The 13,238-nt window shown below is 40.6% G+C and overlaps 1 protein-coding gene across 8 annotated transcripts in view; it reads right to left on the bottom strand.

Annotated features, from left to right (window-relative positions):
* Positions 1–364: 364 nt before the first annotated feature.
* Positions 365–13,238, bottom strand: part of STK32B (serine/threonine kinase 32B) — a 419,228-nt gene continuing 406,354 nt past the window's right edge. For 5 of the 8 annotated variants that reach the window (XM_073012511.1, XM_073012510.1, XM_073012512.1 and 2 more), the window contains 2 exons: positions 4,899–5,018; positions 365–2,389 (listed from right to left, as the gene is read on the bottom strand). In XM_073012511.1, the coding sequence (XP_072868612.1) occupies positions 2,251–2,389; positions 4,899–5,018 (259 nt within the window). In that variant the 3' untranslated portion in view covers positions 365–2,250. The remainder of the gene's footprint in view (positions 2,390–4,898; positions 5,019–13,238) is intronic. The other 3 variants (XM_073012514.1, XM_008017927.3, XM_008017931.3) reach the window with 1 other exon arrangement.

Here is a 13,238-nt window from a genome sequence, read left to right as displayed (position 1 = left end):
GAAAAGGAAAATACTGGTTTATTGGCACCTGTGCGTGTGTGCTGTATAAAGGTTTGAGTGGTAATGTGAGGGAATGTTAAAGTGTCTTGATGAAGAATTTTCTGTACTTTTTCCTTAGTGAATAGATGGTACCTTAGGAAATACAAAATAGTAACAATAATCATGTAGATTGTGATCAAGTTAGGTAGAGTCTCGAATTGCCAAGCTAAGTTTGATTTCATCTGTGGGCAAAGTGATTTCATCATTGGCTTGGTGTCCACACCACCAACCATGGCCATTTCTGTGTTTCTAATTAAACTTGAGTCTCTTCACTCTAAGAGGAACGTGGCCCATCGCACCCAACCCTGAAGAAAGAACAAAGTGGTGAGAAGGAATGTCCAAGAAATAGTTTATTCCAAACAAGAAATGCCAACTTGAACAGAACCAGAAAATCTGGTGTTCCTAGGGCAATTTCCAGCTCCTGCCCCTAATTTGTGAACTCAGCCCAGTAAAAAAAAAAAAAAATCTTAAGAGCCTCCAGGGTCACAGTGAGGAGAGGAGCAGGCCCATTATTTCCTGGGGGAGGTGGGGAGCAGGTTAGTTGTTGATGGGGACATGAAGTAAAGTGTGCAAAACAAGTCGACTGACGAGGACCACACAATCCAGAAATAGCCTCAGTTCAAAGGAGGAAAACAATGACTATTTCTTTTTTTAAAACAAAAATATAAAACCTCACCATACATTAAAGTGTCTTTTAATAAATCTAAGAGATGACATGGACAGCCCCAAGGATTGAGTAATCATGTAAAAAGTGAACAATGGAAGGTGGATGAAAAAATAAAAACACAATCGAACTTCAGCAGGATGTAACAAATATCAAACACTCCAGGAAGACCATTTGGAAGAATCCTACACAGGAGGCTTGTTTGCACAGAAAACTGACCTGCCAGGTGAAGGAAGAAAGTATCTAAATAATGATGATAATTATGCTGACAAAGAAGGCCATTCAATGAGTCATCCAATGCTTGGGGTTACACACAGGATCTTCTTTAACCCTATAACTCCCCTGCAACGTTAGTTTTATTATCCTCATTTAAAAATGAGGAAACTGCCATTCAGAGCAATTGCATGCTTTGCCTAAGGTCTCCCACTGAGTAGCCAGCAGGGCTGGATTCTGAACACAAACCTGACTCCAAAGTCTAAGCTTTCCCTGCTTATCCCAACATCTTCCAGTTCAAAGGCAAGCTTCTCCCTGAGCAGATCGTAGTTTGCTTTTTGTGTGAACCCATTTTCTTCCTGAAATAAACTTTCTAAGCACCCATGCTTCCTAATGTAGAAAGAGGGAGCCGCCCCACCAATACAGATGGGGTACTCTCTGTAAGAAGATGCTGACAAGCTGATTTTACACCCTTCCCAGGAGAGAACAGCCTGAAAGCTGATAGAGTTGGAGAGTTCTGCCGCAGGTCTGGGCTTTTGGGCCAGTTGGATGGGGTGCTGATTACACTCTGTAGGAGTAACCTGACTCTCATCTGAATGGACACCTGTGTGCCAGCCCAGCACAAAGGATATGGTGGTGGTGAGGACTGCTGAAATTAAAAGGGTGGTCTTCTTAAATGAGGGACCTTGGGGACAAGGCTGGTCCGCATGCTGCACCATCTTATAAGGTCAGAAGGACTGTGGCCTGCCAGAGAATGCACATGAAGACACTTCAGGTTTTGCTTCAGGATTTGGGAGTGTTGTTTTCACAGAAGGGGCCAAAATATCAGATATTTATTTTGCTGTCGGGGCTGTGTTTTTCGAAAGTGCTCTCTAACAAGCTAGGATGTGCCAAATTGCAAAGTCATGACGGTTTAATTGCTTTGGGGAATGGGGGTTCACTTCACATATTAAGGTTGCATTTTGCACGTAAAAATGATTTTATAAATATCAGAGGTTTTTCATGTTTCCTATCTAATTGGGCTCTCCCCATAATCTTGTAATTTGAAGTGGGGCTCCCCATAATCTTGTAATTTGAAGTGGGGCAGAAGTGTTTCACCCCTTTGGCAGATGCAGAAAACTGAGGCACAGAGAGGGCGTGACTTGTCTGAGGTCACACAGTGAATCAGTCATGGAGATGGGACCAGAACCCAGGCTTCCCAGCTCCAAGTCCAGGGCTCTTTCTGCATCTGATGTTTTCAGGGGCAAGACAGGGAACTTCCGGGCATAAAGAGGGGCTCTGGGTGGGCAGGGCGGAGACGAGTGCAGTCCTGTTGAGCAGCAACAAGTGTGGGCTTAGCTGCTGCAGCCGCGGGTGCAGGTGGTGGTGAGGAGGTTGTTGTTGCACCCGTCCTGGAGTTTGCTTTGGGCCTGGCCTCCAGCTCGGCTGTCGGTGTCCAAGAGCTGGCTGCCCTGTCCCTGCTGCCTCCTGAGCCTGCAAACAAGCACAGATCTGAGTTAGTGGTGCGGCACGGGGTTGTGGAGGCACGTCCAGGAGACACACTGGGCAGTCAGTCAGCTCAAACCCTCCCCTGCCTGGAAAGACTGATCATTAAGGCATCCAGGGTGCTGTGGACTAGAGCCAGATGGGCCTGGGATCAAAGCACAGCTGAGGCGCACTTGGGTGGGTTACTTAATGCATAGAGCCTCAATTTCTCTGTCTATAGAATGGAGATAATAATTCCCATCTTGTGGCTCCTTGTGATGCTTACTTGAGATCATATATTTATATTTTTGTTTACATCATATATTTATATTGCCCAGGCTCACAGTCAGTAAAGGTGGTGAGTCCCAGCTGTCATTCATTCAGTATACATGTATTAACTGCCCACTAGTGTACCAGCCACCATGTCTAGGAGCAGGGGATCCTCTGGCAAGCCAAACAGTCATATTCTTTGTCCTCAAGGAGCTCAATGTCGAAAGGGGAGACAGGCACTAATGAAATAATCCCACAAGTAAATATCCAAACAGTTAAACACAGACTTACAAAATATCCTATTACAAACTATGTTGAGGGGGTGTGATTCCGAACACTGCATTTCCTAGCAGTTGGCCACTTGGTCACCTTTCACGTGTTGGAAGATGTCAGTGTCCCCGTTTCTGATCTTCAAGCTAAAGTTCGGTCACTATACCACAGCTGTCACTGCCTGTGGATGGTGGCAGCAAGTGCGGAATGGAGACATTGAAGGAGGCAGTGAGAATTTTTAGAGCAGGGAAGAACTCAACTCACATCCTGGCTTGCAACACTTTCTACTTGGGTTATGTTAGTCAAGTTGCTTTATCTTCTTCTTAGCCTCAGCTTTCTTATGTAAAACTAGGAATTATATCGTTCACTTTGCAGGAGGCTAAGGGGATCATAGAGAATACATGTGAAATATCTAGTATAGGGCTGGGAATAATAATAATTACTCTTAGTTCTACCTTGTTCTGAAAAAGAGGTTTTAGCCTGAATTTTAAAACTAGTATGTTTCTTTCCAACAGATTGCAGAGCGGGTTGTCAACACCTGTTGTCTTGATTGAAATGAAAGAGCTGTTTCACCCAGCAAGCCTCTGTGTAAGCTTGTTATATGCAGGGTCCTGAGGGTTATCCTAGGACGACTACAACAGTCTATGCCCTTAGACAGGTCACGGTTGTGTGTGTGAATGTGAGTGTGTGCAAAGTGGGAATGCCTAGTGTTTGCAACAATGCTGGTACTTGAACAAGTCCTTCAGATAACACTGAAATACCAGCAGCAACACTGTGTTTCATAAGACAGTGAATTGGTGGTTCCTTCCCCCAACCCTTCATGCAAAGGCCCAGGACCAAGATGGGCAGTCCTCTGTCCCCGTGGCTTGCAGCTCTCCAGATAGGGCAACTGGGAAAGGTGGTCATGGTTAAAATACATCATCCTAGTGAAGTGGGCAGGAACCAGAGGACAGAGCTGGGATTGAGGGTCTTGGTGATGGGATATTTCCTCTTACCCTCAGTTGAAGAGGTGGCTTATCATCCTTATTAGTAAATATATAGTTTATTTTCTGTCTGTGTTGGCATTTATTTGGACTTTTTGCCTTCAGCACTTGTGTTTAATGGGCTTTTGTGTATTTGACATTAGACCAGAACATTCACAAAATGGGACTCTCAAAGTTCAAAGACAGGCCAACATATTTTCTGGGACTCCAGCTGGTAACATGTTCAAACACTGCAGGGATTATTGAAAGAGTCTGCATTCTTAAAACTGAATTAAAATACCATGACTATAAAATCATGGATTTCAAATAAGATATGATAGCTCATTGATATCTTGAGGCTAAAAAAAAAAGAATTGTTCAGTACTCAAAGATTGCCTCACTACGATATACTGTCTTAAAACTAGTTGAAATTCTTTTCTCTCCAGAGCTCTTCCCATCCTTCTCACAATTTCTTTTCTTTATCCTTCTCTAAGCTAAACTCTCTTTGTCCAAAACTCCTTAGCTAGTCTGACATAATATCTATGAAGAACGCTTGCAAACCAGCAGAAATGAAATAAAATCACTTTGATCTTCATGCTGTTTTTTTTTAAAGCAAAGAAAAAATTTCCATGTAAAAGACATTCTCTTCATACTAAAAAGGAACTGCAACATTTTGATCTTCAAGGACAAAGACTTAAGACCAAGAAAATATGGTACAAGCTCTGCTATAATAAAATAACTTATCTTTTGGGCCTCCTGACATAATTTAGTCACATTATTCTTTGTCCAATTCAGTATATTGGCAACTTAAACTGCCTTACCCAAATTTGGTTCACACCCTTCATAAGACTGTCTAATAGGTCAGGTGTGGTGGGTCATACCTGTAATCCCAGCACTTTGGGAGGCTGAGGTGCGTGGATCACCTGAGGTCAGGAGTTCAAGACCAGCCTTGCCAACAAGGTGAAACCCCATCTCTACTAAAAATACAAAAATTAGCTGGGCGTGGTGGCACATACCTGTAATCCCAGCTACTCGGGAGTCTGAGGCAGGAGAATTGCTTGAACCTGGGGGGTGGAGGTTGCAGTGAGCCAAGATCATGCCACTGCACTCCAGCCTGGGTGGCAGAGTGAGACTGTCTAAAAAAATAAATAAATAAATAAATAAATAAAAGATTACCTAATTAAAAAAAAAATCTTAAAATTTAGTCTTATCTCATTTTTTTCAAAAAATAATTTGGATCCAACCATCATTTGTAAACCGGTGAGTTTGTATTACCATCCCATGACAAAATTCTAAAATAAAAACCACAAGATCTTCATTTGTATGTATATATGTCTAGATGTGTTTATGTATAAATACACGTATTACATTGTATCTTCTGTCTACATAATAAAATCTGATGTAGCCAGCCAGAAATCTCTTAAGAAATTTTATTTTGATTGATTTAAATAAATGAGCACTCATATAAAATATACAGTAATTAATCAATTTTATAAAGGTCATGTCACTTAAGTAAATCTTTGGTAAACTAGTTGGTTGAGGCAGGGGAATCGCTTGAATCTGGGAGGCGGAGGTTGCACTGAGCCAAGATTGTGCCACAGCACTCCAGCCTGGCGACAGAGCAAGACTGCATCTCAAAAAAAAAAAAGAAAAAAAGTAAATAAAATAAAAATAAAATTGTTAATGAAATAAAATTAAAATGTCTTCATAATTGTCTACATACATTTTTTTTTTTGCCTGGGTTTACTTGTCAGTTTTATATTTTGCTTTTTCTATATGTTTTAAGATCATAAGGCTATGAACCCAGCCTAAAACAAAATGATCTTCCTGCAATTACTTGATGAATAGAATTAATTTAGTATTGCTAATTTAATATAAGCAGACATATTTTCTGAGTTATTGACAGGACACCATGCCTTTAACTTTAGGGTTTTTGCTTTGGTAAACAATTGATATTTACAGGCTAAAAAGTTATTAATAGAGAAATATGGCTAACACGGTGAAACCCCATCTACTAAAAATACAAAAAATTAGCCGGGCAAGGTGGCAGGCGCCTGTAGTCCCAGCTACTCGGGAGGCTGAGGCAGGAGAATGGTGTGAACCCGGGAGGCAGAACTTGCAGTGAGCCGAGATCGTTCCACTGCACTCCAGCCTGGAAGGCAGAGCAAGACTCCGCCTCAAAAAAAAAAATTATTAATAGAGAAATAACTTGAAATGATGATTACCTTTGTCTAATATTTCAATTCTCATCCGTAATTTAGGTAAGCTATAAAGCAGAAAAATGTAAACTGGACAAGTGCCTATGAATACACTTTTCATGTGATTTAAAATCTTAAGGTTATGTTTAATTAATAGGTACTCATTAAATGTCTGGGTCATTTTCAACTAAGACTTCAAATTATAAACTGGTTCTCATTCACAATGTTGATACATGACAGACAATTAAAGATCTTGCTTCCTAGAGTTTTACTAAAATTCAAGGTTACTGAGAGTTAAAAATTTTAATTAATATATAAAATTCTGTATATAAAATATACAAAAATAGGAAGTTCTTAATAAGAATTATTGTAAGAAAGACATAAAATATGTTCTTTATTAAGAAAAAATGTTTTGTCTAATTCAGAGGCTATTTAAAGGTGGTTTTAAAATATAGATTTAGCAAGAAAATAGAAACAAGATATAAAAGAATCAGCAAGTAGGAGAGAAAGATGTGAAGAAAGTTATAGATATGAAGGTAAATTTTTGGTAAGGAAGGTTGCAAAGAAAAGAGACTAATTTTGAATAAGAAAGAATCTTGTGTGGTAAATTTTTGTCCTAAAATAAAATGATGTGAGTTATTTAAGAAGGAAGAGGCAGAAGACAAAGCAGCATATTTAAGGCATGTCATGCATGGTCTGTGTGAGTCACACAGAAAGGCTTGTGAAAGGGAAATGTATGAAAGTAATGTTGTATGTGATCAAGTTGGCTACAATTAAAAGGAATTATTTGTGATAACCTTTCTAACAATTGAGCTTTGATATTCAAAATACATTAGCAAAAAACTACAACAAAAGGTTCCCTATATTTAAATAAAAAAAGATGTTTTTGAAGTATTGATCTGCTCTTAATAAAATTGCAAGATGTTTTTATTTTTAATTCTGGATTCCAAGTCCAGAGTGTTCACCATTACACCATAAAATTTTACATTACTTTTTTTTTTTTTTTTTCCAGACAGAGTCTTGCTGTGTCGCCCAGGCTGGAGTGTAGTGGCATGATCTCGGCTCACTGCAACTTCCACCTCCCGGCTTCAAATGATTCTCTTGCCTCAGCCTCCTGAGTAGCTGGGATTACAGGCATGCACCCCCCAAGCCCAGCTGATTTTTGTATTTTTAGTAGAGACAGGATTTCACCATGTTGGTCAGGCTGGTCTCAGTCTTCTGACCTCGTGATCTGCCCACCTCAGCCTCCCAAAGTGCTGGGATTACAGGCATTAGCCACTGTACCCCGTGAATCTTACATTGATTTTCAATTCTAAGGTATTTTTCTTATTTTTTTTTTTTTGAGACAGGGTCTTCCTCTGTCACCCAGGCTGGAGCACAATGGAGTGATCTTGGCTCACTGCAGCCTCAACCTCCTGGGCTCCAGTGATCCTCCCACCTTAGTCTCTCTGCCATGTTGCCCAGGCTGGTCTTGAACTCATGAGTTCAGGCATCCCAAATGGGATTACAGGTGTGAGCCACCACACCTGGCCTAAGATCTGTTTCTTCACAGTAATCTTATTCCTGAGATCTATTTAATTTCCCTAGTTTCAGGTTAAAAGTGCTGTTCTCTTCATTCATTGCTGGTCATTTCATTCTTGAGGTAATGTTTTACTTTTGAAATTTCTCAGAGGTTCAACTTTTGCTATACCTCCCTGTATGTGCCTTCAGAGTCATACGTCTTTGACCTCAGTTTTTTTCTCCCGTTCAGAAGGCTTGGGATGAGAATTTTTTCCTTCAGTGTTTTTGTCAGCTCCCATGAAATCTTTCTCCAGTTCCAACTCTGCTGTTATGGCCTGATGCTGGAACGTTTATCTGAAGGTCTAAAAAAGGCAATGTTTTTCTTCAGTATAACTTGATTTTGTACTCTTGGTTTTTCTTGATATGTCTGAGTTTTTTGTCATAACCAGAAACTTCAAATGTTGTTACTCAGAGCCATGTATTCCTCTGCTTAAGGTACTAGTTTTCTTGTTTACATTCCTTTATACTTTAAGTGTATACTCATATCATTGGATACATTATTTCTGTGTCCTATACTTCCAGGTTATCTAAATGAGCTTCCTGTAAGGAGAAACAATCACACTGCAGAAGGTTTTTCTTTATCTTTTTGGTATTTGTCCTAAGAAAGAAAGATTTTATGTTTTAACAAGATAATTTTCTGTCTGGCCTTTATTAGGTTTTTATTGCATAAGAAAACTGAGCTTTGGAAGGGTTTGTAGTTTTCTGTACTGCTTTTGGAGTCTTTTGATTATCGCTTTGGTTAAGTGAATGACTATTATTTTACAGTGACATGTGATTCTGTTTTGATCAAATGTTTTGAGCCTTTTAAGATCTTTAACAAACTTCCTCATAATCACATCTTACATTAAGGGTTTTTTTTTTTTTTAACTTAAAATTGACTTTGGGGTTTTCTAGTTGGACGCCTGGAAGGTACCAAAAGATACATCTCTCATCTTGCAGAGGCAGTAAATGATTAGGTTTATTTGATAAATCATATAAGAAACACTGTCAAATGACAAACGATCTTATTTCACTTACATTTATGGACATGTTGCTGATATGAACGTTTCAATAATTATGTAAATTCATAGAAATCTGATAGGTTATCAGGCATAATTCTGGTTATTTTCTTAAAATTCTACACATAATAGAAATATCTGTGAGTATTCATATGGTAATATGGTTATTTGCATAAATCCAATAAAATTCTGCCCTCTCTTTAGAGTTGAATACAATTTCAAACATGGGGTATGTTATCAAGGTTTTGACTGAAATGTCATATTAAAAATATGCACAAAGTACCTGATTTTAAGCATCCCCATCTTATAATGAGTAAATAACAATTGTCACTTCCTGGTGGGCCCAGGAACCTTAAGACTTGTGATGGGTAATACTGAGTGTCGACTTGACTGGGTTGAAGGATGCAATGTGTTGTTCCTGGGTGTGTCTGTAAGGGTGTCGCCGAAGGAGATTCACATTTGAGTCAGTGGACTGGGAGACTCAGATCCACCCTCAATCTGGGTGGGCACCACAAAAGCAGGCGGAAGAACATGGGAAGACCAGATTAGCTGTCTCCTGGCTTCCATCTTTCTCCCATGCTGGATGTTTCCTTCCCTTGAACATCAGACTCCAAATTCTTCAGCTTTTAGATTCTTGGACTTCCAGTTTTAGATTTGCCAGGGGCTTTGGAGCCTTCAGCCACAGACTGAAGCCTGCCCTATCGGATTCCCTACTTTTGAGGCTTTGGGACTGGGACTGGCTTCCTGGCTCCTCAACTTGCAGACGGCCTGTTGTGAGACTTGGCCTTGTGATCGTGTGAGTTAATTCTCCTAATAAACTCCCCTTCATAAATCCTATTAGTTCTGTCCTTCTAGGCAGCCCCGACTGATACAAGACTCTAAGTAAAATCTAAAGTCTGCCTTGGTGTGGCTTCCTAGCCTCAAGAGACTTTAAATCTGAGATCCCTATATGATCACTATAGAGAAAAAGTTTCCAAAGAAAAACCATAATACACCTGTTATTGGGTTGTAACTCTGTACATTGTTTTTGAATTCTTGTTATCTACCTATAGACTAGCCTAGGTCCTAAATTGGAGTTCTTTCAATTCAACTTTCTTTCTTTTTAAAATAAAATTACTAAAATGAGACTTGCTTTGTTCCTAAAGCCTGATACACTGAAACTAGATACATTTTAAGGAGCAGGTTTCATGCCTCATGTGTGGGCCACAAAGAAGGTTCACCAAGCTTCTTGATGCCATAACCAGAGACATTTAAACTGCAAACCAAAATAAGAAGGGGGTGTTTTCCACACTGTAAACAGCTTATCCTAAGGTGTCAGCACAAGACTCCATCTCAGAATGAGACTCTTCCCCTCCCCGATGCTACCTTTTTCATTTGGCAGGATAATGCTGTAATTCACATTTCACAATAAGTAATTGCTCTAGGCAGCTTTGACAATAACCCTCGCGCAGCCTTCTGGTCAAGTTATATTGGTGATTTATTTTGTCAAGTTGACATTTTCTTCTTTAATTCAACCCAGTCATAAAATGTGACTCAATGGCTCCAACATGTCTCACCCAGTTTCCCCCATGGTCTTTAGATTTTAGTTTTTTGCCCTTAGGCTTCGGTTCTGAGTTCAAAATCATTGTACAAACTAATTGTATTGTATTGTTGTTAATTACTTATCTTATTATAATTGTATTATAATTTTTATTTTATTTTTTTATTTTAATTTTTTTGAGACGGAGTCTCGCTCTGTCGCCCAGGCTAGAGTGCAGTGGCGCGATCTCGGCTCACTGCAAGCTCCGCCTCCCGGGTTCACGCCATTCTCCTGCCTCAGCCTCCCGCGTAGCTGGGACTACAGGCGCCCGCCACCATGCCTGGCTAATTTTTGTGTTTTTAGTAGAGACGGGGTTTCACCGTGTTAGCCAGGATGGTCTCGATTTCCTGACCTCGTGATCCGCCCGCCTTGGCCTCCCAAAGTGCTGGGATTACAGGCGTGAGCCACTGCGCCCGGCCGTATTATAATTTTTAAACTTTACTCTTATTGCCTCTCCAATCTTTGTGATGCCAACTCTCCTAACAGGATCATGTTAACTCAACACTTCAAGATGACTGCTCATGCCCGTGGACTAATAAGATGGAAATCAATACTAGACCACAGACAAACTCACTCTGAGAAGATTTTTCCTTCTGGCCTTTTTATTACTTTACTGTGGTCTGGATCCCTGACAAAGACCCACATATCTTCCCCGCAACATGGGACAGAGACAACTGGGACAGATCCATCCTGGTGCTGAGGGATAATTAAGCCTAACTATAGCATGGTTGATCAATGACACTTTCAGAGACAGAGCTTCAGACGAAAAAGGGAACACGCAAAAACTAATCATATGAACTGGGTCATTCTTGTCATTCCCAACTGAAATAAAGTAAATGACCTGCTGCAATTCTAAGACTAGTTTTGCCCACTGCTATTATTTAACAATCAGAACTTGCCAACACCTCAACATCCTACTAGTGCCAATGAAATTTCTGAAAGAACAATATGTAACAACATTTCTCCTTATGAAACCTCTAACCTTCTCTTTGTTCTTTGGACATTAACTAAAGACCACCCGATCTGCATGTATGCCCTGAATTGCAATTCTTTCCTCCCAAATAAAACATTTTCATTTGATTTTAAAATTTCATTTGTATAAATTTATGGGGTACAAGTGTAATTTTGTTACATGGATAGATTGCACAGTGGTGAAGTCAGGGCTTTAGAATGGATGCTGAGAAATTACTTAATGGGTACAATGTATGCTATTTGGGTGATGGCTACTGATATTGTTTGGAGGTGGGTCAAGTGAGAGGTATTTGGGTCGTGGGGGTGGATCCTTCTATGAATGGCTTGGTGCTGTCCTTGCAGTTATAAGTGAGTTCTCACTCTGTTAGTTCATGTGAGAGCTGGTTGTTTCAAGGAGCCTAGGAGCGCCTCCTCTCTCTCTCTCATTCTCTTTCTTGCCATGTGTGACGCCAGCTCACTCTGTGCCTTCTGCCATGATTGGAAGCTTCCTGAGGCCTCACCAGAAGCAGATGCTGGTGCAATCCTTCTTGTATGGAGTGCAGAACCATAAGCCAAATAAACTTCTTTTCTATATAAATTAACCAGTCTCAGGTATTCCTTTATAGCAATGCAAAACAGACTAACACAGATACCCTAAAATATTTTAATTTTAGAGATTTATCTATATATTTTGTTAGACTTTGACATATGGCACACTGTCACCCTGAGTATTGGAGGCCTATAACAGTAACTAAATGAGGTGTGGGCAATGAATGTCTCACCACCAGGTTCTATTTCTGAGCCAGGAGGCAGAATCAAGAAGGACATACTCTTTTAGAGGCATCCACCCATTTACCTGCAGGTTTATAAAGCTTAGATTCTAATCCAATTCTGAGGGGGCTTCAAAGCCTGTGTTTTTCTTATTATATCTGTACTCTCAACTGTCCACCTAACCACCATTCATCCACCACCATGAATACATCTGCCCACTCGTCCATTTGTTACCCACTTATTTATGCATCTATCTACTTATCCATTTACCCATTCATCTACCCCATCTTTCCATCCATCCACCCACCCATCCACTCACTCATCCATCCACTTACTTATTAATCTGCCCATTCATCTACGCCATCCTTCCATCTATCCATTCTCATATGTCCATCCATCTATCCCTCCTGTCCACCCTCACCCAACTACCTGAACACCCCTTAATCTAGCTACACATTCACCCACCCACCTGTCCAATTCCCATACACCTACCCATCTGCATATTCACCCATCCATTCATCTATACACCTGACCCATTCATCATCCACTCACCCATCAATACATCCGTCCACAACCCCCATCCATCTACTCATCCACCCACTCACCATCCATCCATCACTGTTATCTTTCACTATCTACCCATTCATGATGCCACCCTCCCTCCCCCATCTTTCCCCTCCTCCTTTCCACCAGCATTATCTGTGTGCCAGGCTCACTGTTGAAAGGATTGGGAGCAGGGCAGAGAGCAAACAGTGAGCATTCATGGTGACAGAGTCTCTGCAGGACGAAGTAGCATGGCACAGTGTTAAGGGCCTGGGCTTGAAGCTGGACTGTCTGGTCTTAACCCTGGGTCTGCCACTTAGTCATCATGTGACTTTGGGAGGCTGAATTCAAACCCAGGGCAGTCTGCCTCTTCCCACTGAATTCTGGGTCATTCAATCTGGACCTGGAAAGAAGATAGCATGGGATGACTTTTCCATGCTCCAAAGGAATTAGATATGCTTGCATTGCTCAAATAGGAATCCATGAACCAAGACACAGGTATGAAGCACTTACAGTTGGCCCTGAGAGCTCAGTTACAGGACTAGCCCACAGTCCAGTTATCTATACCTTGGGAGGAAATGAAAAGGGATTTTGCATATATTACTAGGGGTAGCTCAATTCTACTGATACACATTGGCTAGTTATCTCCTCAATGGCAGGCACATTTAGTTTTTCAGACAACTTATCAAATTAATTGCCAGCTTTGTGACCACAATCCTGAGTGATGTGTGTGCCCTTATCCTCCTGATTCAACCA

This window comes from Chlorocebus sabaeus, chromosome 27 (assembly GCF_047675955.1).
Source record: "Chlorocebus sabaeus isolate Y175 chromosome 27, mChlSab1.0.hap1, whole genome shotgun sequence".
NCBI lineage: Eukaryota > Metazoa > Chordata > Mammalia > Primates > Cercopithecidae > Chlorocebus > Chlorocebus sabaeus.
Note: the sequence above shows the minus strand (reverse complement) of the source record. Positions and strands in the feature narration are given on the sequence as shown.